The sequence below is a fragment of the Alosa alosa genome, chromosome 5, assembly GCF_017589495.1.
Source record: "Alosa alosa isolate M-15738 ecotype Scorff River chromosome 5, AALO_Geno_1.1, whole genome shotgun sequence".
Taxonomy (NCBI): domain Eukaryota; kingdom Metazoa; phylum Chordata; class Actinopteri; order Clupeiformes; family Clupeidae; genus Alosa; species Alosa alosa.
The window spans coordinates 7,275,930-7,302,955 of NC_063193.1; the positions used below are offsets into that span (position 1 = coordinate 7,275,930).

A 27,026-nucleotide genomic window follows, 5' to 3' on the forward strand; every position below is an offset into this window, starting at 1 on the left:
ACGCCAAACACCGATAGTTGCCAGGTAACCAGAAATGAAAGCGCGACGTGGCTAATGAAGACAGATGTGCTAGCCTCTAAAGCCTGTACCTTCACATCAATCACCACACAAACGGTGCGCTTAGACGCCATGCCACAGCTGGAGCACAAACAGTGGCAGATAAGGAGCTTACTTTGTAATGAGTGATGTATGTAATGGGATCTTTTGACAGCTCCAAGTATGATGTAATGATTTATGATTTGTTGAGTAGTTGTTGAGTTATGTGTGGTCTGTTTGTCATTTAGAGTCTGAGAAGTTGAAAATTGTTTGTAAATAACAACAGGTGTATTCAAATAGATACTTTAATACAATGTTTACTTACATATAAAAACCACAGTCACAGATAACTAAAGACTAAACAAACCTTAAATAAACAAAAGAAACATCTAAAATACACAAGTGTTTTGAAGTATAAACATAATTAGTAAGACAACACAGGTGAAGATGTGTATTGTGACGTGTCAATCTATACTAAATATTTTTTAAACAACATAACTAGAAACTGCAAAGCAGATTGCTTTAAAAACCTAAATGCTCACCAGCTCTTTCAAGACAAGCAGATTATTAGAACTACAAGATAAGGACTTATCTCATAAGTAGTACTACTTTCAAAGTCCAGAAAATGTAGGTTTTTTGAATATAACCTCTGTGAATTTGACTGAAAGAGAACTTGTAAAGCCTCTGGTCTTGTGAAATATTGATTAATTCTTTTCAGAAGAAGGGCGTTTAGCAGAGGTAAAATAAGTCAACGGTTTGAGCTGATTTTATTAATTCCCTTGTGGAGTGTTTAATAAACAACTGTGGGCTATGTAAACACTGCCAAACGCAAAGCAATTCTGGTATGTTTTTTAAAGAGTAAGGCAGATGTCTACACAGTATGTATAATGAGCACCAGTAGTACCAAATGTAACAGTATGAAATTTGCACAGAACAACCTGGCATGTAACAAATATTAGACTAACTCCATTGGACTTACATTTCAATTAAATAATGTTCACAAATGATCTCATCCTTACAGTCAGTTCAGTCTCAAATAGTATACGGTATATGCATCAACACTGTAATATGATATTAGAACAGGATAATGACCAGTCTTGTAACTGACCCTTACCCAGTGACTTACACAGTGCTGAGAGTGGAGTGTGCTGGTGTTTACGTATTAAAAAGGCACAACTGTCAGAGGACTATCTAAACAGGACGGAATAAGATGGCTGGAGCAACCCATCTACTCATGTATGGTTGTAGGAATATTGTTGTACAGGGGATGTACGCATGAATGTATCGTGTGTGTGTGTGTGTGTGTGTGTGTGTGTGTGCTCGTGCCAATTTTCAACTTGGCTCGTGCCAAGTGAATTGAATCTGACACAACATGTTCACCTACAGTCTGGTTTGAAAAATAAATGTCTACTGTATGTGCTTTAAGAGTGGACATGAATATCACCAAATCATCAAAACACGTACATTCCTGACTATTCTAAACAAATCAATATACATGGCGTGACTATGGAGTTCCTCTACATGTCTGTTTTTACATCAGTCCTGATAAAAACAAGTCCTTCAAATAAAGCTGTAACATTGTGGTCATAAAGAAATCTTCTTTTAAAATAAATATAATATTCAGATATAATTTATCATATCAAAACACTGATGTACACACTCACACAAGTGCACAGACACACATCCACAAACACACTTGGACACAGACCCACTCAGTAAATACCACACACACTTCAATGCACTCACGCCTTGTTACAGGATGATTTTTTCAAGACCCGTAATTACAAGGATCGATAGGTGATCCAAAGGTGAAAGTGTAGTCATCTTTTCATATCTATTTATATGTTATTCTGTGGTTAATCACAACAATAAAAAAGATTTAAACTTAATATACAGAAAAAAGATGTTCTTCACCAGTGTAATTTTACACAAGCAATACGAAAGAGAAGTAAGCATCATACAGTCTCTGCTCCAAGTTTTGCTCTCACCATTCACTTCTCTCTTCATGCTGACTTCAGATAACTACCTCTAGGGGGTGCTGTTGACCGTATCCCAACAACAGTTAGTGACTGTGAGGTGTAGGGCAGGTCCACCAGCTCTTCAGTCCCTCTGGTGGATCGTCAACACCAGCCTCGTGTGACTGCCTCCTTATGTGGTGCAGCTCGTCCTCTACGTGGTGCTTGTGTCTAGAGGGTAACATATCAGCATCTGAGGTCACTACAGTCCATCTGGAGGGTGGATGCCACCTCTGGCACCCCTTCAACCTGTGGTCAGCTCGTGAGGGGGCTCCAGAGTCTCCGCGATCTCCCCTAACTCGTCCAGGACCTCTGTAAACGACGGCCGCCGGAAAGACTCCAGCTGAGGGTGGAAAGGTGGACAATGGAAAAAGTTTGTATAAGAGGCTGTTTGTGTTTGGAGTACATGTGCAGAGGTCATGCTGCTGTTCCAGCTTCCTATACACTACACACACTCATTTGACTGCACTTCTTAGATTTGACTCCACTTCTACATTTGGTAATGCATTTAGTTATCAATGGAAAAGCATTTACAGATGCGCCTAGCCTGGATTTTAGCTCAGTGAATCAACAAATGAATGAATAAATAAATAAATAAATAAATGAAATTCGGGAGATCAAGGGAAAGGATTTTGTGACATCTGATCTAAAAAGTTCCACCCATTAAGCTGTGTGCATGTTATGAAATGGTGTTTCCTGGTCTGCAGCTCTGGCTCTGGCTCTCTCCGCCACTCACCAGACAACAGCTGGCAGCCAGCTCCAGAACACGCTGGGGGCATCCGCTCGCCAGCTTCCTGAACGCTGATATGTCCAAGCCATAATCCTAACACACACACACACAAACACACACACACAAATAAAGAGAGAGATGGGGTACATTAGGTATCAACTGGTGACAGCAAAGTGCAAACTGCCATAATCCATAGAAAAATGTAATTACAAAAAGACTGCATCACTTGTATAACACAGTGGGTGTGGACAGCAGTGTGTGAGTGTGGGTGTGTTTTGAGGGATGAATATTCACTCTGTCTTTCTTTCCCTCTATGTGTAAGTGTGTGTGTGTGTGTGTGTGTGTGTGTGTGTGTGTGTATGCACCTCTAGGCATTTGATTGCATGCGCATGAGTGTGTATGAGTTAGGGGCGGGGAGCAAATCTAATACTTGTGTTCTGGGAAGGATTTCTGGGTCCGCTGGGATTCTTGCCAGGATCTCACACAGCACAATCCCAAAGGAGAACACGTCCACCTGGCAACAACATCGCACACACCGCTTCAGCTAGAGCCATGGATAGATAAACAAAACACTAACAAACCAATATGTAATACCCTGTTCTATGACTAAGTTATTATTAGCTCTCTAGATTATAATGATTATTAACAAAGTTCTAATTTAATATTGAATTTTTTATTGACACCCAACTATGATCATGCATCTTGTGCCCCTGGTTGAGGTGGTACTGGTAGCATTCTTTGCTGTGTCACACACCTTGCGGTCATATGGTTCCCCACGCAACATCTCGGGCGCCATCCAGAAGGCAGAGCCCACCAATGACAACTTCCTGTCCTTGGCAGGAAGTTCCACCACTTCCCTGGCCAGGCCAAAGTCTGTAACCAAGGCCTCCCTGCCTCGCGCTGTCACTCGGATAAGGCAGTTCTGTGAACAATAACAAAACAGAAAAATAAAAAAATCCATGGAAAATGAGTCAATTAATGGTCACTTTACAGGACAGTTGAACAAGCACAGTTGACAACATTAACATTAATGTTTTTAAGTGCCATGGCACTTTCAGGATTTCCTTGTATTGACTATAATTTCCTCTCAGCAGTTTTCTTTATTTATGTTACTATAACAGGAGCCCCTCCTTTCCTGTGAGATAATGCCTTCACATGTACTGTTACATGTCTGCCAGTAGAGGGCAGTGCAACCCAACACTAGGACAAGTCTGACCAAGTCTGCTTTCAGGATATTTTTAGGCATGACTTAGTTTGGGTAGCAACTCTAAGGACTTTATGAGGCACTTGCACAAGTGATGGACAAACATAGCTGAGAAAATGTTCCTAGGACCCATTCTGATGTTGTTTAACCTTAAAGTAATTACTGAATGTGTGAATCCATTCCAAACAAAAAAAAGTCAGTCAAGACAAATATGCAGCTATAGCTATAGAATGTTAGGAGGTAAATTGGGAGAGGTGAACAAGAAAAGGAACGAGTTTTTCTTAAAGGAAGGGGAAGCTAAGCTGGATGATGTGTTTGTTTATGCTTATGTTTGTGTTTCATAGCAGCTTACATTATATTTGAACTAAAGACCAAACAAAACACCTCCCTTCAGTGCTCCCCGAGAAACTTTACACAGTATTTTGTTATTGTTTTGGAGGACAGGCTGCCCCCACTTTGTTTGTTTCCAGTATGCGGAGGCAGGACTGTGTAAAAGCGTTTTTTGTACAGTGTTCTCAGAGAATGGAGAGCTACTCGTTTGGGAGAAGATATTCACTGAATGTAACTAAAAGTGTTACACATTAGAAATTGCTTGGCATCGCTTACCCTACTTTTAAGAGGCTCATTACTGTTGTACCGATGAAAATACAATCATTAATATTTACTGCTTGAGATGAAAACAACAATACATATAGAGAACAATGGACATGTTCTTGAAGTTGCAACAGACAGAACTGTAACACTTGAATTCCAAAACATTTTAAGTAATACAATGCTGCCTGGTTTACAAACTAACTAACATTATGAAGTCATCATTCATTTATACAGATTGACTGCTGGATGTTTTTTTTTTAACAGCGGGTTGTAATGAGGCCTTCTATCATCGCTGCCTCTTATGCTCTGAATAATTGAATCTTTGCCCAGGCCAATGTAGATAGCATGACAAAGCACATTATAGAGGCTGCATTGTGCTCAGTCATCTGCAGACTGAGCTTTGAAACTTTATACAGCCTGTACACGTCTGTGACACTTCTTAAAGAGTGGTGAAGCAGGTGGAATGACCGTCAGTAGGGGAGTGAAAACTGTGAGAGAGAGAGAGAAAGAGAATAAAGAGAGACTGCAAGGAAGTCAGTAGGGGAGTGAAAACTGTGAGAGAGAGAGAGAGAGAAAGAGAATAAAGAGAGACTGTAAGGAAGTCAGTAGGATGGAAAGAGAGGAAAAAAGGATCAGTAAGCTATTAACAACAACACATTACCGCACACTTCTGTAGCGCTTTGTGTAGATACCTAAGATCTTTGTAAAAACAAAAAAAAAGCAAAAACTACAAAATTCATCGGAGGACAAATGAGAAATAAAAATGAGAAGACTAGGTTGAGGGAGGAGTAAGGTTGAATGCTAGACTTAGACAAAGAGGGAGATGTAAACCTTGACATAAAAGCGTGCAGGTATGCAGACAGTCACGTGGCCTGTTACATAAGGCAACGGCCGCACTCCGGGAACCAAAACTGCTGATGGCTGCAGCCTCGGCTCTGCCGGTTCGGCCCAACGCCCTGCATCTGGATCGCATTAGACCCCGAGCGCTGGGCACCGCCACGCCACACCGCAAGCGGCTCCCGCCCCGCCGCCCGGCTTTTTCCATGCAGGAGCCTTTGATTACAGAGTCCCGGCGTCTTGGGAACACTCCAGCCTCTTGGCCCCAACCACTAAATTTAGCACAAAGGCCCAAACGGAGCGCCAGAGCACGGCAGGAGTTCCTGGAAGGGTCCGGGATGAAACTAGGATATGGGAATTAAGTGGGACTGGATCTCTATATGCGCACCGAACCAAGTGAGCCGTCACTGTGAGTGGACTATCAACAAGTGGTCCAACAAAACAAACTATAGGTTACACTACTGTGCTAGAGTTGCAACTACCACATTTGGGCGTTACTTAGTCCGAATGGCATATTTAGAAAAAGATTTCTCTAAATCCAGTATTTCAAATGGTTTCTGGTGTGAGTTGGAATTGGCAGTTCCTTTGTATAAATGAACCATACGATCCAAACTGTTTTGGAACCATGGGAAATGGCCCTATCGGCTGGCACAATAGGTCTGGTTCATGGGAAATTGCTGTCCTAATTACATACATATGCTTTGCTAATCCACCACATGCACTTCACTTAGGTTCACTTCATTTATATGCAGCTGGTGCACACCACACCAATAGGGTATGCCATGGTGTATTTGCATGCAAAGTTAAGGCTCCATTGTGACTGGGAACAGAGCTTGACATTTATCTTCTCTGGCGTTAATGTCCAAGCCAGAGTCAGTCAGTTCTTCTCCCGTTGGGCAAAATAAGAGAGAGTTGTTTTATTCATTTTTTTCAGACAGCGCAATCAGTTGATGGAAAACCTGTTTGTAATTGCGCAAGAGTGTGTTCTTCTGTGGAAAGCACATCATCATTTATTTCACAGACAAATCAGCTGTCTGCTAACCAGTTGCCGGTGAAAATGTCAACGGGCAGGACGTTAGTGGCGTCATTAGGTTTCCTTTCAGCCTATTGTGGCAGTGATGGGGGGGCGGGGGGTGGGGTGGGGGGCTGTGTGGAGGAACGGAGGCCTCTGTGACAACTACAACTTCCCCCTCCCAGACCATGAATGAACACTTCCCATGGCCTGCACCAGACAGTTGCTGTTGTTGTTGTTATTACGTATGTGTGTCTGCGTGTGTGTGTATGTGTATGCATGTGTGTATGTGTCCTTGTGTCTGTGTTTTCAGCAAGCAGCCATGCAGAGTCTAGCCATGTCTATAAGAAGTCTGTATCCAGTATTCTTCATGCTGGTGAGAAACAATAAGTCCCATGAGATACATAGAGTGCATCAACATGACAATGGGCTACAACTATGCTGGGTCTCCTCTCAGCTCTGCTTCAGGAGGCTTGGAGAGCATTCATGTGAAGCCTAGCAACCAACATTCTCACATGTCTAGTGCTTTCCTCACTTGTGTCCCTGTTGGGAAGATGGGTGCGGCATTCACATAACCGCGTACAACCCAGTCACCCACCCACTTTATGGCTGGTAATGAAGTTTTCTAGGAGAGTCTATTCTACTCTGGGAGAGTCAATCATTTATTTGATACATTCGTTTTCTTTATGGAAAAAAATACGAGAGTTATCTTTCACACACACACACACACACACACACACACACACACACACACACACACACACACACACACACACACACACATATACGAACACACATGCTTGAACTTGAGACAGTGTAAAATGGCAGAGCAAAATGTCCTCTTCCTTACTTTTGAGTTGAGGTCTCTGTGGTAGATGTTCTTGTAGTGCAGGTAGATCATGCCTCGGGTGATGTCCGAGGCTAGGTCCACCTTCTCTCTCCAGCAGAGCGGCACGTCCTTCCTGGCCAGCAGCTCCTCTAGACAGCCTCCGCTCACATACTGAAAAGAGACAGCAACCTTTGTGGCCTACGCATCTCTTGACCATGACAACAACACGAGCAGCTTGCACGCTGCCGACTCAGAGATCACATAGCTACCGCGTCAACGAGTGCGCTTACACCTGAAATGCTCTCACAAGCATGAATACAAACACTTAACCAAAACAGTGCCCACTCGCATATGGCAGAGATAGCGTCAGCACAGTAGTTTCTCATAGCAATTCACAAACAATGACAACACAATAACTTGGACCGCACCATGCCTCTCTCTCCGATAAAGTGTTCCAATGCTATTAGAAAAGCTCTGGGCTGAGAGGATTTTAAAAGCACCATTTACTGTGTGAAGTAGATTATGAAGACAAACAATGGTGGAGGCAAACTCACCTCCAGAATTGGGTAGAGTTTATCTTCTTTGACACAGATCCCAAGATACCTAAGGGTTGGGGAAAGGGAGATTTGGTGGTTAGTTGGATTAAAGATTTTGGCATTATGTCTACCAATCTGAAATTAAACTGTAATTGTTAACAGTTCACCACACATATAATACAACCTTTAATGTTGATCGCTGAACAAATCATAAGGCTAAGAGTTCATAATCTAACTACAAATAAATCTATTGAACTGGTGTAATAGAAGCTTGACATACATTTGAATGTCATTGCTTAGCAAATACAACATTAAATAAAAAGGCTTTTCCTTGAAGTTCAATTTAAAACCTCGTAATGTGTTTATTCACATCTGTGAACTTTGCTCGTGCCTTCAAATGTCTTGACCTCAAAGAGGTGGTTTCTACAAACACGTGAGTGTGTATGAGTGTATGTTAGTGTGGGGTGTGAGGTCAGTGATTTCTTTCAACTCTTTTTTCTGAGCATGCCTGTTACAGTCCATTTGATATGGGCTTGCCTTGACCTTCTATAAAACTTTAGAAAAAATAGATTACCCCGAGATTGCCAAGAGAAATGCACTGCTGACCACTGTTGCGTAATGCCAGTATTACAGAATATTGCACAGTAGCTGCCCTCTCGACCATGTTACTCATTTCAGTTCTTGAATGATACTCCACATGTCCTCACTAGGGATGTAACGGTGTGAAAATTTAACCTCACGGTTATAGTGACCAAAATTATCACGGTTTTCGGTATTATCACGGTATTTCTAAAAGTGTGTTCAATATCAAAGTCAGCTTTATTGTCAATTTCTTCACATGTTCCAGACATACAAAGAGATCGAAATTACGTTTCTCACTATCCCACGGTGAAGACAAGACATATTTTACCAATTTTAAGTCCACAGACAAACATAACATTCAAGCAAACAAAAAGTAAGTAAATAAGTAAATAAGAGGGCACATATAATAATGAAAAAATAAGAGCAGCAAAATTTTGTTGAAATTGTGCATAGACAGTCAATAAAAAACTAGTGCAAAGTCAGGCCAATAAGAGGCTTGGGTAGTTCTGTTCAGAAACCACTGATAGGCCTACACAAGCTAAAATAGTTTCAAAAGTATCCCGCTCACTTTTTTCTTCATGTTTAATTGGCTATGTGCTTATAGCTTAACTTACCCTACCATAACTTGGAGTTTGCTATTTCTGTTATTTGAATGCAAAGAGTGAGACCAAAGTAAGCGTTCAAAATAAAACTTTAGGCTACTGTATTTCCTCCTGATAACGTGAGTGGAATGGATTTAATGTGGACGAACATAAAAAAAAAGGCAGAGTGGCTACATGATACAGTGCACATTTTGCGGTGAAAAAGTTCTGCCTTTTAAAATCAGGTGTAGCCTAATCCGAATCGTAGAAGTTAAACCATCAATTAGACAACAGAATCAGTAGGGTACCAGTTTTGTTCCATTGTACCAGGCCTACTGTATGTCAAAAAAGCAGGCTCGATAAAGCTGGGAAGGATTAAACACACGGTTTCCACACCCGCGGTAATCAACAGTGATAATCATGATATTTGAAATGAAAACGGTAATTATTATGTCAACATTTTTATCGCGGTTTACCATTATACCGGTAATCGTTACATCCCTAGTCCTCACACAAAAAACTAAACACCAACTAAACGCTTCGCAGAGCTTTAGGCCCAGACTACACCAGGTCCGCAAGTGAAGCGCTCTGTTCACTGTTTAAACATTGTTGACTGCTGCCATTCAAGGTACGCGCGGCTATTACGTCTGTTGTAAGCAGTTCCAATGATTAATATGAAAATATGAATATGTAAAAATATGAATATGAAAACTTTATTATCCACAGATGTAAACATTTTCCTTTGGTTTCACCAAGAGTACAAGGAAGACAGGACATTAAAAAACAGTACATAGCCAAGACGGCAAGACAGACAATACAGACAATATATTTAATAGAAAAGGACATTACAAAGGTTGCATCTACAAGAAGTAAAATAAATAAATAAATAAATAAATAGATAGATAAATATATAGCAGAATTATAGTGGAAGCTAACTGTTGCAGCAGATGCTCCGCAAACAAAATGTTTCAGTTACGTGACCGGTGTTGCCTCCCTGTTAGTCTATGTAACTCTGCTGGGTGGTGGGAGATGGAGCTCAGCCTACCTGACGATGTTGGGGTGGGAGAGTTTCTGCAGCAGGCTGATCTCTCTCACAATGCTGTCCTGGTCCACGTCATTCTTGTAGATCTTCACCACCATCACCTTACGGGTGGTGTTGTGCATGACCTGCAGAAGAGGGGAGTCATATCAGCTACAAAACAGCAATTCCCATTTCAAAAGTTGAGGTCCTCCAAATAATTTCATATTGATAATTACACGGGTAGAAAAAGAGAAATAAACTATTTATATGATCACAAGATTTATATGACCCCCCCCACACACACACACACACACACGCACACGCTCGCACATGTCAGGGTTGAACTCTAAAACTCCAGTGGTATGTCCTAATTAGGGGCCCAGCACAATGCACGCATTGTCCAGGGGTGATCAGAGTTGGCCATATGAAAACTCATTTGCACAAATGTATTCATAGCTATGGACCACATAACGAGAAGAACACATTTCTTGATATGCTCTGCTTGTTACTTTTGTTTAGGTTTGAAAAAGGACCATCATCAATACTTCTTTCAGTTTATTAACCAGCATGACTGAACAAGAGTCGCTTGCCTCATGAGGCATCATTTCCCACAAAACCTTCACCCTGAGAGAGAATATCATGGAAATGTTTTCCAAATAAACTCACAACATGACTGTGGTGGGCTGAGAAAATATTAATAACATATCATCATTTGACCACATCTCAGACCGAGATCCTAAACTTTCTCTCACTTTCTCTCTCTCTCACTTTCTCTTTCTCTCACTCTCTCTCTCTCTCTCTCTCCCAACCCCCAAGTCATGAGTTAGATACACTATGGTGTAACAGAGTAAAAGAATGTTTTTATTCTGGACCTTGTAAACTTTGGAGAAGAAGCCACTTCCGATGAGCTCGGCGGTGAAGTTCTCCCAGAACTCGAGCTTACGGACGGCGGTGCGGAGCTTCTGCCAGCGGTCCACCTGGTAGTAGGTGTCAGATGACTCCCCGTACAGAGCAGGGCTACTGGGCTCAGAGCTCACGTCCACTTCACACATCCTGGAGATCTCCGCTGCAGAGAGACCATGAGAACACATAAGTACGCATGCGCGTGCGCGCACACACACACACACACACACACACACACACACACACAAATAACAAATCAACACTCATGTCTATAACAAAACGCCATATTGAGCAATTAGCTGTGTGTGTTTTTTGCTTTCTAAACATAAGCTGATCAGAAAGCTCTAGTTGTTTGTTTGGTGGTTTTATAGCAAAGTTATTGAACACAAAAGTGGTCAGGAAATCTCTCGTCAAGAGTAAAAAGGAGAGTAGGCCACGTGGGCGCTTTGACTGGATGAAAGGGGAACACACACACAAAAGTGCAATTTCCAATCTCATGTGCGCTCAATGAGCCCCGCCACAGCGACGACGACGACAACAAGAGCAACGAGAGAGCGAGCGAAACAAAAGGCTGAATAATGAGCCGCTCGAACGAGAGCGAGAGGTGGGCCGGTGGCGAGGGGTGTGTGTGTGTGGGGGGCAGGCACTGGACAGCGGCGCTCAAGTGTGTTGTTTGTCAACTTCAATAAAGGCCGAGGCCTGTAAAGCACAGCAGCCTCCAGCCTCCGCCTATAATGGAGAGTTATTGATGAAACACGTCCGTGGAGCACGCTCACAGCGGTAAGACACTCACCGAGCGAAGGCAATTTGAAAGTAAAATGTGCCCTTTGTGAAGAGTTGCTGTTGTGTGTGTGAGAATGAGTGTTTGTGTGCATGTGTTATCATGATCTTATAATAAGGGTGACCAATTTATCGAAAGCCCTTTTCTAAAGCCCTTTTTCTCTTATCTTAATTAGGCAATGTATATTAGGTATATGTAACCTTCAGCAACAGAGTCTTTCTTTCGCCTATCATGTAAGACATTGCTGATCCTCTGAAGCAATGAAATGTACTTACTATAGGTCAATATGGTTCGCATTGGTTTACCTACATGGCCACATCGTTTATACAGGCTCTAAACTAGAAAATAGTAAGGGTGGAAACCCACAATGTTTTGTACAGAGAACTTTGGAATATGTAAAACGGTTTAACAGAAAGTTTTAACAGAGTTTATTTTCACAAAGGAAGGGGTTCTGTGAAGATTCTGTGTCAGTTTGCATGGTTACACTGTCTCATGTTAATATCTAGTACATGACAGTGGAGAATTTTATAGAGTAACACAATTTGCTGCCACGAGAAGGTCATAATTATGTGCATAATTCCTCTGGCGACTGAGGTAATGCAGTGCCAATTAACAGCAGGACAGGATATCTTCAATTACAGTCATTTCCTGTCTATTAACCGAGGTTTATAAATTGATTTTGCTACATTTCTTCAGCCATGATGTTAATACACAGGAGGGCTGTACATGGGAATACATTTCTCTTCTTCATCCTTCTTCTTTGATTAAAGCACTGATCTGATTCTAAATAATTGGGCTATCGGGCTCTGCGGTTAATACAAGGGTGCGGTCAATACAGTTTTTTTTTTTCTTTTTTTAATGGAGCGCTAAGCGATGTTGGGTAACATGACGTCTGTTGACATTCAAACAAAACAGAGAGCTAGCTTGCCCCTCCCTACCCCTCTCTCTTGTGCAACTGAAACTCTCCTGAATGCGCATCTCGTCGGTGAATGGCTGGAAATGTTTGTTATGTTTTATGGTCCAGGCTGCACCAGGCTGTTTTTGGAGCCTGGGCTGTCTACAGAGACTGTGTTTTTTACAGTGTATTCAGGGGACAGATAGCTAGTGGATTGTGAGGAGATGTTTGCTATATGTGACAAAACATTTTTTAGCTTAAAAACTGCATGACATCGCTTAGAGCACCTTTAACTTGTGTAAAACACCATTGTGGGATTTATATGTGATGCGACTAATACACTAGAAATGACTGTATTCAAAGCACAAAGGGTCGTTGGCCTTACATAATCGGAGTCTAACTAGAGATAAAAGTTGCCCCCATTTGCTTCATTACATGTTACAGTTAGGATTTGTTCTCATGTGTCACGAGAAAACTCTGACAAATGCTCGAGTCATGCTGACACACACCCAAGGCATGTTTGGTTACCGTGTCAACTGTGGGGTCCTTTTCCAAAGACCCTAATCAGGCTGTGATAGTGGCACTCAAAATCACAGAGATCCTATCAAACGTTAAACATGTGACGTGTGCATGACGTGGCATCCAGAGGAACCCGGGACTGTGGTGAGTGACCACACCAGGGCGCTGGCATGCACCTCAGCGGTAGTGGGCACATCTTTTCTAGGGCACAGGTCACAAGATAAGAGCACATTTGCAGCATAGGAATTTCCTATAAACTGCATCTCAGTTTAGTGTGTTCCTGTGCACTTGTAATTAGTCATGCTAGAGTGCTGACTACAAAGAACACATCTGAACTATATGCAGCGGCAGTGTTCCAGTATTATGACAGGTGCCACAATTGAGCAACTGAGGTATATTTCAGCATCTTCTGGTGGGAAGTCAGTTGTCACCGACTTCCGACTTTTCATGAGGAGACTGGTTTGGAGTGGAGATGGGTGGGGGGGGGGGGGGGGGGGGTACTGTGGGTTTCTAGGTCAGGGTCTGCTGTCAGTGGCCAATGTGTGATGCCAGGGGTAAGCACAGACTGACACGCTGACACAATTGGCTCGGCCTCGTCGATCAAGGGGGGATTCATGCCCGTGCCGTCGCTCGTGAGGAGAGAAAGAGTACACACACGATGCCTTTGTCTTCCACTCTCTCTCTCTCTCCTTCTCTCTCCCCAGCAAAACCAGACAATCACTACACTTTCAGACCACCAGCATCCCCCCCCCATTCTAACCAATCAGAGAAAATGCTTATAGCGCAGCCTTCCTCCGTGTACTTCCTTATACTCTCCCCCTGTTCTAACACTACAGTAAACCAATACTCAGTCTGCCCCATAGCCCTGTCTCTCTGTGCACAGTAGACATTAGACATTACATTGATGCTCTTTAAAAGAGACGACAATAACACCAGTGTCTTCTAGGCTGGTGGCTAGAGCCAGGTTAGACACTGCTTTGTTTGCCTTTGGATGAAAGAGGAAGTCAGTATTCACACCTTCATGGCAGTTAATCATTCTGCTGGCAGGGGAGTTGCACAAATAATTCAGTTTGTGCATTGCTTTTTTTTTGTTTCCTTGCGTCATTATATTTTAGTGTTATCTCCATGCAAATCAAATCTTTCCTGAGAATCTAATGCATAAGCAACAAACACTAGCAATTGCACTAGCATTTGTTCACAGCCCCTTAACCAAGGTTGAGTTCTTACGTCATAGTCAACGCAAGGGCCTGTTATCACAGCTAACAGAGAACCTGACCGACGACCGTACCCTTCACCTCGGAGGCTTTCTACTGAAAACCCTGTCAGAGCCCAGCCCAACTCTGATGCCCACACTGCAGATAAGGCCACATCACAGCGCCAACTCATCTGTGGAAAGAGCAAGGGTTCACAGCAGGGTGAGACTTGGTCAAGGCCCCTTAGTTTAACAGGTCTCCCACAGGAAGCAGACAAGATCTGAATAAAGTCTCGGTTCCTCAGGAGAGAGAGAGAGAGAGAGAGAGAGAGAGAGAGAGAGAGAGAAAGAGAGAGAGAGAAAAAACAGAGAGCAAAGAGAGAGAGAGAGAGAAAGAGAGAGAGAGACAGAGAGCAAAGAAAGAGTGAGAGAGAGCAAAGAGAGAGAGAGAGCGAGAGAGAGAGAGAGAGAGAGAGAGAGAGAGATGGAGGACAGATGCATGTTTGGGAGATTAGAGATGAGTTGAAGACTGCGGTCAATGCTGATGCTGATGATGTCTCGCAGGGCAGATGGACTAACATGGTCTCAGCAGAGAGAAGTCAGCGTCGTCGGAGGGACGATAAGTCCTGTGTGACGTTCACACATGAAGGGGCAGCTCGTCCACTTCCTCTATGCTCTATGTCAACTTCACTGGAACTCCAATATCACCTAACACACGCACTTACCATGCACTTCCCCCTCATCCTTCCTCTACCCCTGTCTTCTTCTACCACAGGTCTCCTCTGCACTGAACTTTGAATGTCATTCCTCATTTTGTAAGTCACTTTGGGTAAAAGTGCTGAATGAAAAGATGTAAATGTAAATACCAGTATAGCAAAAAAACAGATGTATTCATTGAAATGTGTTGCAAATTAACGATAAAATAAGTGCAAGTTAAACTAATCAACTGATCGGCGTACAGTGGAAGGCCATGCGGTGAGTCTGATTATAAAAGGGCTGTAATGAGTCTGTTCCACAGTGCTCATAGTGCTAAGTGCTCTGTGCATTAGTGCAATACTTCTGAGTGCTTCCCCTTTAAAGGAAATCTAATGGCTTCATTGATCTTCATTTGGAGACGGGCTGCGGAGACAAGTGACCACAGCCCATGGCACAGGATCCCTGACGCTGCTTAATTCTACACTTTGGTTTGGGAGCAGCAGACACCCCACCAGAGATGTGTGTGCTCCCATCTGATCAATGGCACAGATTTGTTATGATCTGACGGGAAACAGCCCCTACATGCTCTAAGATGGGAAGAAACCCAAAATCATTTCACAAGTTTCTATTTCACAACCAACAATGCTCTCTTATGTTATAAATTCATCACTACTTTGTTGTGACTGTCCACTCTGATCAACTGTTCTTTCAGTTCTGTATCTCCATATGCCCCATGAACTCCATATGTCACAGCCGAGAAAACATGTAAACAAGAAATATGCATAAGAGCTGAAGAGAGAGAGGGGGGAGAAGGGGAGAGGAAGAGAAATACTTACTGATTTCAATAATACAAGGATCACCTCACCACCACATAGGAAATAGGAAAGATTTATGTCTACATACCGCCAGCAAATTCTGCTATACCAACTTGATCTCACGTCCAGGGTATTTAGACTACCAGTTCAGCACAGATAGAAACAAACAAGAGCACAGCAATTCTCAGTTTGGCTGTTCTTGGTGTTGCATCACGGGACAACTACACTCAACACTGAACAATGCAGCAGGGTCGTGCCACTACACTGCAATATAGCAGATCAATCTGGCCCATCCTGAGGCCATGGCTCTGACAGTCCCTTCACCTCTGACGTCTCTGTCTGATGCGCACACACACACACACACACACACACACACACACACACACACACACACATCACCAGAACATGCGAGTGGCCTCGGTCATTTACACGGCACACACTGTTCTCTGTCCTCACTGCAAACTCAATGCGGCCACTCAGTCTCATAATTTAAGGGTAGTACGGACAACCCACTGGCTTGGCCCCAGATAATGAACAGAACATGACGCATGGTCAGCGAAAATGCAATCACACAGGTCAAGCAGCACATGAATGGTCATGTCAAGCATAGTGTGGCATATTAGATAAGCAGGCCAAATGGAGAAGTGGTTGTGAGTGAGACAAATAAACTCTTTTATAGTAATGCATCGCAGAAATATGCACTCTATTTTCGGACATTTTAGACATTCATAGAAACTTTGTGCAATGCAAAATTCATGGCATCCTGGGAAATTGAGTTTTTTACTTTTTCTTTTTTAAATGTAGTACCACACAAACTAGACTACTGCCTGAAGAGACATGCACTTTCGAGCAGCTATGGACTGTTCCCAACCTTACATCACAGCAGCACATTCATACAGTGACTCTATGATCGCCTCCTGTAATCTGCAGCCCCGAGGCCGAGCTCATTTATTTGCACTTCCGTGTCCTTAGATAATCACCTAATGGATTAATCGTGCCCATAAAATGACCTTGAGGTCTGAGCCAGTGTTGACTCAGTATCACAACGCAAATATCAGTGCGCTGTTGTTGATTGACTCCACAAAAATCCCAGATCAGAGGAGTGGATTGCCAACATTCTCTCTCTCTCTCTCACTCTTTCTCTCACTCTCTCTGTTCATGTGTTCCCCCTCACATTCTCTCTCTCTTTTTCTCTCTCTCTCTTTCTCTCACTCTCTCTGTTCGTCTGTGTTCCCCCTCACATTCTCTCCCACTCTGATTCCACAGGCAGGCCAAAAAAGTGGGCAGTGTGGAATCTGTGAAGAGATGCATCTTGTAAACAGTGCCTGTGTGATTTGCAACTCGAAAGGCTTGATCCCCAGGAACAATCTAGTCCCAAAGTCAACAATCCAAATGAGAAAGACCTACTACACGACTTGGCTTCAATGTGTCAGACAAGCCCCAGGACAGAGAGAATGTGTGGCATATGCCGGGATGTTCATTTCCAGAGCACAGCAGTGGTGGTCTGACATGCAGGGTTAGACAGAGAGAGACAGGGTATGACAGGGTAACCATACTCTATGTGTATGTACGTATGTATGTATAGAATTGAATTCAAATCCTGCACCTTATTAGCTTAATTCTATGATCCAGTTTTATGCCCTGGGCCCTAGGCAATGTACATAGGTGTGCATTGTCTGTGTTCTGGGAATGACGGTGTTTGTGTGGTGGAGCTTTAAGTCAATCAGGACTCCAGTGTCAGGGCACATTGGCTGCATCAGGGATGGAGCCTACCTGTCTGAGACCCTCAATCACAGGGGCTGCGCCAGAAATTGAGTTTAGTGCCACTAACACAGGAACACGTCTGTCTTGTATCACAGATAGTTCCCAGAAGAACCGTCCACGTTCCTTCGCCATCATTGCAACTGGAGATGATATAACCTCAGGCATTTCGAGTGCTAACATATTCATACAGTCTTAAAAAAGGACCAAGAGAGGAGTTATGATGGTTTGACAAAAATAGACTTATCATGCCCTGGACATGGTTTTGCCATTAATCCACAGAGGTAGCATGCAAAGAAAGAGGAAATGGTTTGAATGTGGTGAATAATTCAGAAGGAAATCTTAGATCTCTTTGTGGGTTGGTAACATTATCCATTTGAGCCACTGTGCCGCTTTGATTGAGAATGCAATGGATGGTCCACAGAGGAGAGAAAGTGAGATATCATAGGAGAGGGTTGTCCATTACCTAGAGTATGGTCTAGTGATCATGACAAGAGCACTTCATCTAAAGTTTCTTTTCAATGTCTTGCTGATGTTAATGGACTCAACCATGAGAAAGAACAGTCATGATTTACTTCACTGTAGACAAGGCTGATGGCAGTTAAATTGAGTTTTAAATGGTCTACAGATTAATCAGTCATGAAAAAAACATAAATCTATAACCCTGTCTCAATCTTTGCGGCACACAACCTCTTTAGTACATTCCTGCCCGTTTCAGTGGAGACAGTCATTCTGAAAGGTCCAGGTCTGGCAGCAGTTTTGTTGGTGCAAGTGCTGGCAGGGAAAACAGCTTTACTCATCAGGGTTCAATTGTGCGCTAAATGCTTTCCGCTAGCATAATGACTTTTCTAAACAACCCACCGTTTGTTAAGGCCGAGCGTGAGGTTAGAAACAGGCAGATACGGACTCCACTCAGATCAAAGTAATCAGATCAAAGCCAAGACCAGGATGCACTTAGCATTTTTTAACCAACTTCAATAGGCAATCTTCCATTTAGCAAGAATGTGAATCATTTCATGCTGCTTATAATCTGGCACTGAATTTCCATGATCAATCACTCGCCAGTATAGTTGTATTTGTAGTTAGCTTATGCCTATCTAAGTAATTAACACCTGCCTGACATGTTAACGTATGCCTGACTCAGAATGGGAAGATCCGTGGAGTGAAGTGAGCGACGCATGGCTGCACTTCAGCACAAGAAGGGAGGTGTGCTTGTCGGAAAAAAGGATCTACATCTCCCTGACTGTCCAGGAAAGCACCACCCTTGCTGTCAGGACAAAGCCACTCTGGTTCTCTCATCGGGAGCACTCTTCTTCTGCCTGAGCCAAACTAAACGTGCAACATCTGAGAGGATGTCAGGATGTTGTGTGTTTGAGTACAGATCGGTAGGGATGTGGTAGTGTTGTGGCTAAGGAACTTGGCCAGTGTGTAGTAGTCACCAGAAAAGTAATGGGTGTGATTCCTGGCTGCCACCGCCGTGCCCTTGAGCAAGGCACTTAACCCCTCTAGTTGCTCCAGGGAGACTGGCCCCTGTAGTTGGTATTTGTAAGTCGCTTTGGGTAAAATCGTCAGCTAAATGCATAACTAATTAAAATGAGTAAGTTCGGTCTGTGTGTGTGTGTGATCCTGCACACACTCGGCTTGTATGAGGAGGATGGGTGAACTTCAATCTGCTGATTATGTCCCTGACAAAACCCTGACGAGGGGAGTCATTAGGCTCTTCCACACCGATGACCACGTGTGCTCCGCTACACTGGCCCTGCACACATAAACAGCCCCCACAATGGGGTACAAATACTGTGGTTCCCTTGGGTAGGTGCTACAAGTGACACAGGCCTCTGAGTTACACTCTACAGGGAGGCGGGTGCGCCAGAGTTCAGTGACCAATTACTACTGAGACCCTTCATTCATTAGGAAATATCTAGTGTCAGCTTTTGAACATGGCAGACTCGCAGGCGCAATTAGGCACTCATAACTAACAAATGCCATACCTGCACCAAAAACAACTCCGCTGCATTTGAATGAAGTTTGAGTGGATACATTTTTTTTTACATTACTTTGGCTGACGCATTTTTAACCAAAGTGACTAACAGTAAACAGTTTAAGTTTTTTATAACCAGTGTCACAAATTACCAAAAAACTGGAGCGAGGATGCCATAAATGCATGCAGTTCTGTTATATGTATTTACAGAGGTGTTAGTAGCCTATTGGTTGCCATGTAAATGTCAACCCCATCTTTCACTTACACTTACACCTCCCCACCCCCTCACCCACCAGACCACACAGAGGATGTGATAACAGCAAAACTCTCTGAGTCAACAATTCTCATCAAGGTTATCACTGCAAGACTGCTGACCTAACTGGTCTCAGTATCACTATAAAAATATCACTGGACTGGGCATCATTACACATGCACACTAAGGTGCATCATCATCATCATTATCATCATCATCAGCGTGCAATAGATGTGAGGGGGAGATGAGGAACACCAGCTCTTACAATCGTACACATAGCCTGTATTACGGCAAGCACACGTTTGCAGACAGGAAATTGAGACAGGAAATGCACAGTAGCGCACAGACAGAAGACAAAACCCACAAGGTGCGAGAAATGTGATGAAACAATGTGATTTCATCTTCACACTAACTTAGTCAATGCAACAGATGTAGAAACACATATGAAAACGAAACATGCAAAGCGTGATAAAGTTCTATGTGAATGGCAATCACAGAGTGCTAAAGCTCGACGAAGAGCAGAAATTTAGAGAAAAAGTGTTTGTAAGTCAGTAGGCTACAGCATTGTGCTAGAAGGCAATATATTTCATCACAGGAGTTCAAATTTAAAGTAATTTAAAGTTTGTCCCCAAGCTTTAAGTTGGTATCCAAAAAGTGTCTTACTTACTCCACTGGTTTAATAAACTATTCATATGCATCTTGAAGGGGGTTGTCACTGCCTTCTTCTGAACAAAATGCCAAGACAAAGTCAGCAAACACCTATGGCTTAACACAGCAGCTAGGAGAGACAACACAAACAAATACACTAAGACACACATGCAAAAATGAGAAGCACCAAGCAACACATACACAACAACATGAAAAACAAACATACACTGCGCTGCAATATCAAAGGCACGTTGGGGTGATTGTGAATTAAGGAAAACAGGAAGGATGTTTTGGGTGCACCGGATTAGATGATGTTGCCCATTAAATTGAAGGGCCTCTACATGGGGTATCATATGTGCACAAAATCATAACGGTTTGAAAACGTTGTCAGCTAGCCTACAACAGATCAAGCTTTCCACATCACCCATCGATAACAGATACTTCTCGCCATATCGTAGCATCACTAAGGTAGGTTGATTTTTTCCCCACGGACATCACTGTTGATGTGGTATGAGGCCAGACCAGATGGATGCATAAAATAGATGGTTAATTTGTTTCTAGAGGAAATTAGTCTAAAAGTAATAGGGAAATTATTAGAAAAATCACAAAGTTACGCTTAAATATAGTTTCCTCCCATCACTTGATTATTTCCATAGAATGACTGAACAATGACACAAAATGTAGAATACTTACAGCACCCGCTGAATCACGTCAGATCTAAAGGGTTAATGAGAGTGGTATGCAGACACTTCCGTTAAGTCTTGTCACTGTCAAAGCATTTCGCAGAATGGAGTTGTCAGAGCATAAAGTGGCATAACTCCTCCGTGTCTCCTAAGACGCCTCTTTCACTCTGCGCAGACTCTCTCAACTCTCCCTTTGCGCGCGCTCTTTCTCTCTCTCATAGCCTACTTGCCTGATCTGGTCATGCACAACGGGGGTTGTGACAAAATATCCTTGATGAAATGCATGTTTGATAGGTTGCCTTAGGAACCCATGTCAATTACGTCAAGTTAGTGCGCTTCAACTCCACCCACTACACACATAAAACCTAATAGCACAGCGAGGAGACCGTGAAGTGTGAAAGTATTTTACTGTGAAAGTTTCTACTAATTGTAGCGAACTATTTGTCACAATTAATGTAGCATGCAGTAGACTACAATGAATGCACATATGTCTAAATTGACTTATGAAATGGAAGTTATTATTGTAAAATGACCAAAGCACGTCTGCACTACAGCCCATCGATAACACGAGTGGTGACAGTGTGACACCCCTCCCACACACACACACACACTCCAAGCCCCTCGCAAGTCCCTCTGTACTCCATGATAATAAACAAAGGAGGAATAGAAGAGGACATCCATGAAGCGAAGCGGGAGAGACGAGTAAACTCTCTCTGTGTCAGCCATCTGCTGAAGCAAGGGCTGACTGCAGTGTTAATGAATCATCGGTCTATTTCTGTCTCCGATACATCTCAAACTTTTCTGGGCGCGTTGCGTTTTTGAGGGCTTGGATCTTTTCGGTTCATATTTTTACCACAGTGATACATTGGAGGAGAACTGAAGAATAAGTCGACAACAATAAGTCAATAACAAATAGTTCACAAGAAATCAGCAATAATTTTTCATAATGGGATACACTGAATAGCCGATTTCAAAGTAGGCCTAAACTAGGCTGTTCAGCCTAGCCACATATTGCCGTTTAAAATCATTTTCCAGTTTCACTTTACTAAGTAGCTAGTAAAGGAGTAAAGGCCATAACTTGCAATTTCCTTGACGCTTAGTTGTGAGGTTGCCAACGCAAGTGAATTTCGCCATCTGCTGATGGCAGGATGCAACAACCACATCTTCTGCATGTAGGCCAATAATGCCAGGGGCTGGTTGGTGTTATGGCTACTCGGTTTAATGATGAGGCCACTCTGTACACATATCATATTATTTGGAAGTTAAGGCAAATACAACAAGGCACTTATTTACACATTTGCATTTAAATACATATTGAGGTAGAATTATCCAGAGGTCCCAAAGAGAAACAAACTTAAATGCCTGACCACCATTCCGACATTTGGGATTGCAAAAGAGGTATTTGGATTGCATATCATAGAGAAACAAACTTACATGCTTAACCACCATTCCAGCATTTGGGAATGCAAAAGAGGTATTTGGATTGCATATCCTTAATTTGGATTCCCCTGTAATCAAAATTCACAAGGAAACAACAACTCTGAATAATAATAATAATAATAATAATTATTATTATTATAATAGTATTCAGTGTAATGCTACTTGAGTCATAAGTCACACAAGTCACAAACAGCTGTACATGCAGGCTATTAACATGTACCATTGTTTTTTTGAAAATCTGGCCAGTTTTTCAAGAGCTCAGATGGAGGAAAGTCTACAACTAGGACAAGTTTGGCAAAAGTACATCTGTCATAGTCCAGGTGATGTACTTCAAAGAGATTTCGCAGCCAAAACATGCTTCTGCCATATACAGGCCTGACACCCAGTATATTCAGACATAATCCCACATAGACATCTTCTAATGGAATTGGTCGCACAAATCTTGAAGCCATTGATATCTTTGCTGCAAGGTCTGCTGAGAAAACATACCCAGCCCCCGAAACATAGGGTGGAAATGAAGTATCTGGATAGATGTCTTTTGACAAATACCATTTGCTTTTTTCATCCCTACGAGGCATGCCATCATTGATGACTGAGCCAATGATGTAATTCTTTTTTGCAGGAAAAGGCAACATGTTGATGAGGTAATAAACATTTAAAAAAATATCTGCATCAATTTTCATAACATATGAGGCACTCTGGCAATAAGTGACAAGCCAGTTCATCATCATCATAGTCTTCACAGTCAGATTGTGATAGCTGTCCAAGAAGTCCATCAGAATGATGTCAGCATGCTTCAAGTTCTCTTCGGCCAGAGCGTTTATTGCATTCTCTCCCTCTTCTCCTTTCAAGACACCGACGAAAAAGAGTTTGACCATTTTGACGTTAGAGACCAAATCTCGCTGTCCCCACGAATTCCTAACGGCGTCCCTCGACCCGCTATCACCAGGTGCTACCGGAACCATCAATACCAGATCCGGATTGTGTTCACACGCTATAGGTTGGTTCAAGATGTATTCATAAGTTGACGGTGATACAACTTTGTACAAGTCCTCCGCAATCGGCGTGTGCCGACCGATTCTTTTTTCCTCGGAGTCATATACGATGTTCAAAAGGGTTTCCACTAAAAAAGCCATTAATCCAGCTAGGAGTAGATATTTTGCTAACCTATAATATCTCATTCTAAAATCTGTTTTCAGACAGCCTGTTAAGGTGGTGGAAAGAGCCAACTTGATTTCTCGTCTTACCAGAAACTCCTGATAGGGTACGGGTTGAAGTAGGCTACACTGGCACGTCAAGCCACTCCCAGGTTTATAATGCTGGTTGTGGAGAATAAATACAATGCAGTCTTCCTACGTGATGCGTCATACCAGATAAGTCATCTGCGAACCACACCCTATAGGCTCATTGTAGGATAGGCTATACGCTTTTACTGTGGTTTTTGACCAATCTGTTTAACACACATGACAGCTCTTCAAGATGACAGAGGTGTGGCCTGTTATGGCTAGTAAAACACACGTCACAGCTACATATTTGCTTGTCAGGCTGTTTTTTGATATGCTACATGTCATTGGGACACAATTAATACAAGGTTTACCGACATCTTCATGTTAATCGTTTAAAGTTACATTTTGGTTCCGTATAACATATTTAGACTAACGGCGCATATTTGATTAATAATGTGTAGCTACTTTAATAGTTTGCCCATGCAACTACTCACCGAATAGGCTTCTTTTTTTCAAATGCATGCAGTACCTTGTGCTAAACCTGAAGTTGATCTGGTTTCATCCAAAAAGTGCTTGTTAATTGTTAGAGAAAGTACTGTTTCTATAACATATTCAAACAACAATATTGTAAACAAAATTTGTTTTTATTGTAATAGGGGTTACAAAGAAACACCTGTTGTTCACCCAGATTTTAAAAAACAAACAAACAAACAAACAAACAAATTCCAATACCAAACAAGAAACTTAATTTACACAGGTATTCCATGGGGTCAGTGGTTAAGTCTACTGGCGTAGCAGGGAATGAGACCACGGGGAGGCTGTGGATTTGACAATAAAGACAATTTGTAAATCAACTAAATCTTTGTACAGTGCTTTACACAAACACACAATACTGATGTAAGTGAAAATGGCCATTTGAAGAAGGAAATGTCCATTCTTTTGTATTATTTGTCACAAGAGTCCTCTCTGACGTCCTGTGTCTTATACTTTCTTGTTGATATCTTTCAAATTCAGTCATCATTATATATTGAATAGGTCCTGCCTCAAGCTATTTAAAAACTTAAAAAAAATCTATTTGTCTTTTGTCCCTCTACGTGTCCTAACTTCAAAAGGTGATAGGATAGGGCATGGAACTGAACCCAAATGCATATTTTTTTTTTACATAGAGTGTTCATTGCACAGTGCCTGCACAGCCTACAACAATCAGAAACCGGGGGAAATGTGAGATCCGTCGTGCATGGCATGCCTGATAACTTGCTGGGACAGTTGACAAGAAGGTTCCAATATACTTTTGCTGTTATGTTTTTGTCTTGTTGTCTATTTGACCAGACTGAGAAGGTGTTGGACAAGGGAGATAGGAAGGGCAGGTGGGGAATGGTTTACTGGGGAAAGTCACACACAGACTAACACAGACTAGGCTCTCTGGGGCCTCTCCACTTGACATGCTGGATCTTTAGATTGAAGTCCTTCATTTTCTCAAGAGTAAGCTCATTGTGTTCCACGGACATATTTTGCTCTGACACCCCCCACCCCCACCCCCACATGTGCTCCCAGGTGTAGATTAGGAGTTTAGTAAGAAATGGTGAATTTTTTCTGTTGATAATTTGTGAAGAGGCACCAAAAAAAAAAAAAAAAAACTATGATATCACACACAAACAGTCTGCCCTCTCTGCAAAACACCGATATCAAAACTGTCACAGTATGACATGTGGAAACCGAGAACGCGGTGTGTGTGGTGTAAAAAGTACAAGCACCGAGCCAGACTCTCTATCACCTCTCTGTCAGTGAGCGGTTGGAATGTGCATAGGCATGTTGTCACATTTTGTTCAAACAGTAGGTACAACTGTCTTTGGTGTTCCACATTATATGCACAGGTTACCTTTCCTGTGCTTAGACCATGTGCTTGAAGTCCATATTTCAGTAATAGGTGAGATGTTGACAGCATTCACACTGCACACAACCGTGAGTTCCAGGACACTTTGAAGGGCACTGGTTTAGGATCTAACATGAGAGAATACAAAAAGAATGGGAGAGACTACAGACTTATGAATAGAATGAGAGCGAGAGAGAGAGATGAAGAGAGAGAGAGATGGAGTACACGATGGAGAGAGGTGGCTGGGCTCAGGGCAGTGGCTTTGGTAGCTGAAGGGGGTGATTCTGACTCAGGAAGGGGTAGAGTGGGTTCAATGGGGAGAGATGTGGACGTTTATGATCGTTTCCTTCTGCCCTCGAAGTTCCTGAAGTTGGCGGGCCGCATCTTCATCTCAGCGAACTCAATGGAGTGTTCGTGACCCTTCCAGTGAAACCAGTTTACGCCCTGACAATCAAAACAATTCACGCTGATCAGCATGTCAGGTACACACAGGTACAAATACTTCATTCACAGGCAACACCTTTTTGAAAAAAGTATAATTTAGAACCACCCACATACAATTTCATCATAGTCATTGTGACATCATGCCCATGTTCTTACCTTGCTGTGGCTGTTATCTCCATATCGTCCCATGACGTTGACACGATGGCAGTTCTTATACCAGAAAGCACCCTTGTAAGACAGGGCACAGTTGGTGACAGCAATGTCATTGTCATGGTCATAAGTTGAGAAGGGTCGACCGTGATGGTAGGTCATGGAATCTCCTAATGAAAGATGGATGGACAAAATGTTAGGCCGAGGATATTGAGAAATCCTAAACTCTGATGCGTGGACAGGTTGCACACTAAAGTCATACACAGACAGAAATGACATTCAGGATCCCAAACAGAAGGTCCCGAGTATTATAGAAAGAGACTGGGCTCACAAACACGTTATCCTCTTTAATAAAATATTTTTTTTTTCAGTTTTAGACTCTTTTAGACATTTTTTTTCAGTTTGCTTTAGTAATCAACCCTCCACAAGTCCCTTAACGATGTCACTGCGCCAACAAAAAGAAGAGCTTGTCTCATCATGTATCAACGATGTCACTGAGCCAATAAAAAGAAGAGCTTGTCTCGTCATGTATCAATGATGTCGCTGAGCCAATAAAAAGAAGAGCTTGTCTCGCCATGTATCAACGATGTCACTGAGCCAATAAAAAGAAGAGCTTGTCTCGTCATGTATCAATAAACTTCAACTGTGAGGTCCGCCCCACAGGCTAATACATCACAGAATGACATCACAGCGGAAATATCTGTTATATAAGACACAGATATCTGTGCCCTTGTAAATGGTTTGAACAAATGTTAGTGAGGCAACTAAAAGTGAATTTTAATTAATTTA

At 42.4% G+C, this 27,026-nt stretch overlaps 3 protein-coding genes across 9 annotated transcripts in view; all 3 read right to left on the minus strand.

Annotated features, from left to right (window-relative positions):
* Positions 1-327: 327 nt before the first annotated feature.
* zgc:162952 (PKc_LIMK_like_unk domain-containing protein) lies at positions 328-23,975 on the minus strand. Of its 4 annotated transcripts, XM_048242738.1 has the most exons (11): positions 22,539-22,623; positions 21,115-22,339; positions 20,441-20,551; positions 10,850-11,043; positions 10,002-10,123; positions 7,812-7,860; positions 7,279-7,428; positions 3,536-3,703; positions 3,212-3,295; positions 2,788-2,874; positions 328-2,394 (listed from the first exon to the last, which is right to left on the minus strand). In XM_048242738.1, exons 3-11 carry the CDS (start codon positions 20,469-20,471, stop codon positions 2,296-2,298), a joined length of 984 nt encoding a protein of 327 aa, XP_048098695.1. In that variant the 5' UTR covers positions 20,472-20,551; positions 21,115-22,339; positions 22,539-22,623; the 3' UTR covers positions 328-2,295. The 4 variants fall into 4 exon arrangements, with proteins under 4 accessions (XP_048098695.1, XP_048098698.1, XP_048098696.1 ...); XM_048242741.1 differs by lacking the exons at positions 20,441-20,551; positions 21,115-22,339; positions 22,539-22,623 and adding an exon at positions 23,792-23,975; XM_048242739.1 differs by lacking the exons at positions 20,441-20,551; positions 22,539-22,623 and having other exon boundaries at positions 21,115-22,244.
* On the minus strand, positions 22,343-23,885 carry b3galt8 (beta-1,3-galactosyltransferase 8). Its single transcript, XM_048242743.1, has one exon. The coding sequence runs from the start codon at positions 23,723-23,725 to the stop codon at positions 22,754-22,756; it is 972 nt and encodes a 323-aa protein (XP_048098700.1). The 5' UTR covers positions 23,726-23,885; the 3' UTR covers positions 22,343-22,753.
* Positions 23,976-24,398: 423 nt separating the features above from the next.
* The window catches only part of tncb (tenascin Cb), a 69,727-nt gene continuing 67,099 nt past the window's right edge, over positions 24,399-27,026 (minus strand). For all 4 annotated transcript variants that reach the window (XM_048242745.1, XM_048242747.1, XM_048242746.1 and 1 more), the window contains 2 exons: positions 26,244-26,407; positions 24,399-26,087 (listed from right to left, as the gene is read on the minus strand). In XM_048242745.1, coding sequence (XP_048098702.1) covers positions 25,977-26,087; positions 26,244-26,407 — 275 coding nt within the window. In that variant the 3' untranslated portion in view covers positions 24,399-25,976. The remainder of the gene's footprint in view (positions 26,088-26,243; positions 26,408-27,026) is intronic.

Bases quoted from the DNA above. Each gene is read 5' to 3' on its own strand.
- zgc:162952 (XM_048242738.1), bottom strand. From the start codon at position 20,471: ATGCATATGAATAGTTTATTAAACCAGTGGA. The intron at 3,296-3,535 runs GTGTGTGACACA...TGTTGTTGCCAG, and splicing joins GGGAACCATATGACCGCAAG to GTGGACGTGTTCTCCTTTGG. The intron at 2,395-2,787 runs GTGAGTGGCGGA...TTCCACCCTCAG, and splicing joins TGGCTGCCAGCTGTTGTCTG to CTGGAGTCTTTCCGGCGGCC.
- b3galt8 (XM_048242743.1), bottom strand. From the start codon at position 23,725: ATGAGATATTATAGGTTAGCAAAATATCTACTCCTAGCTGGATTAATG.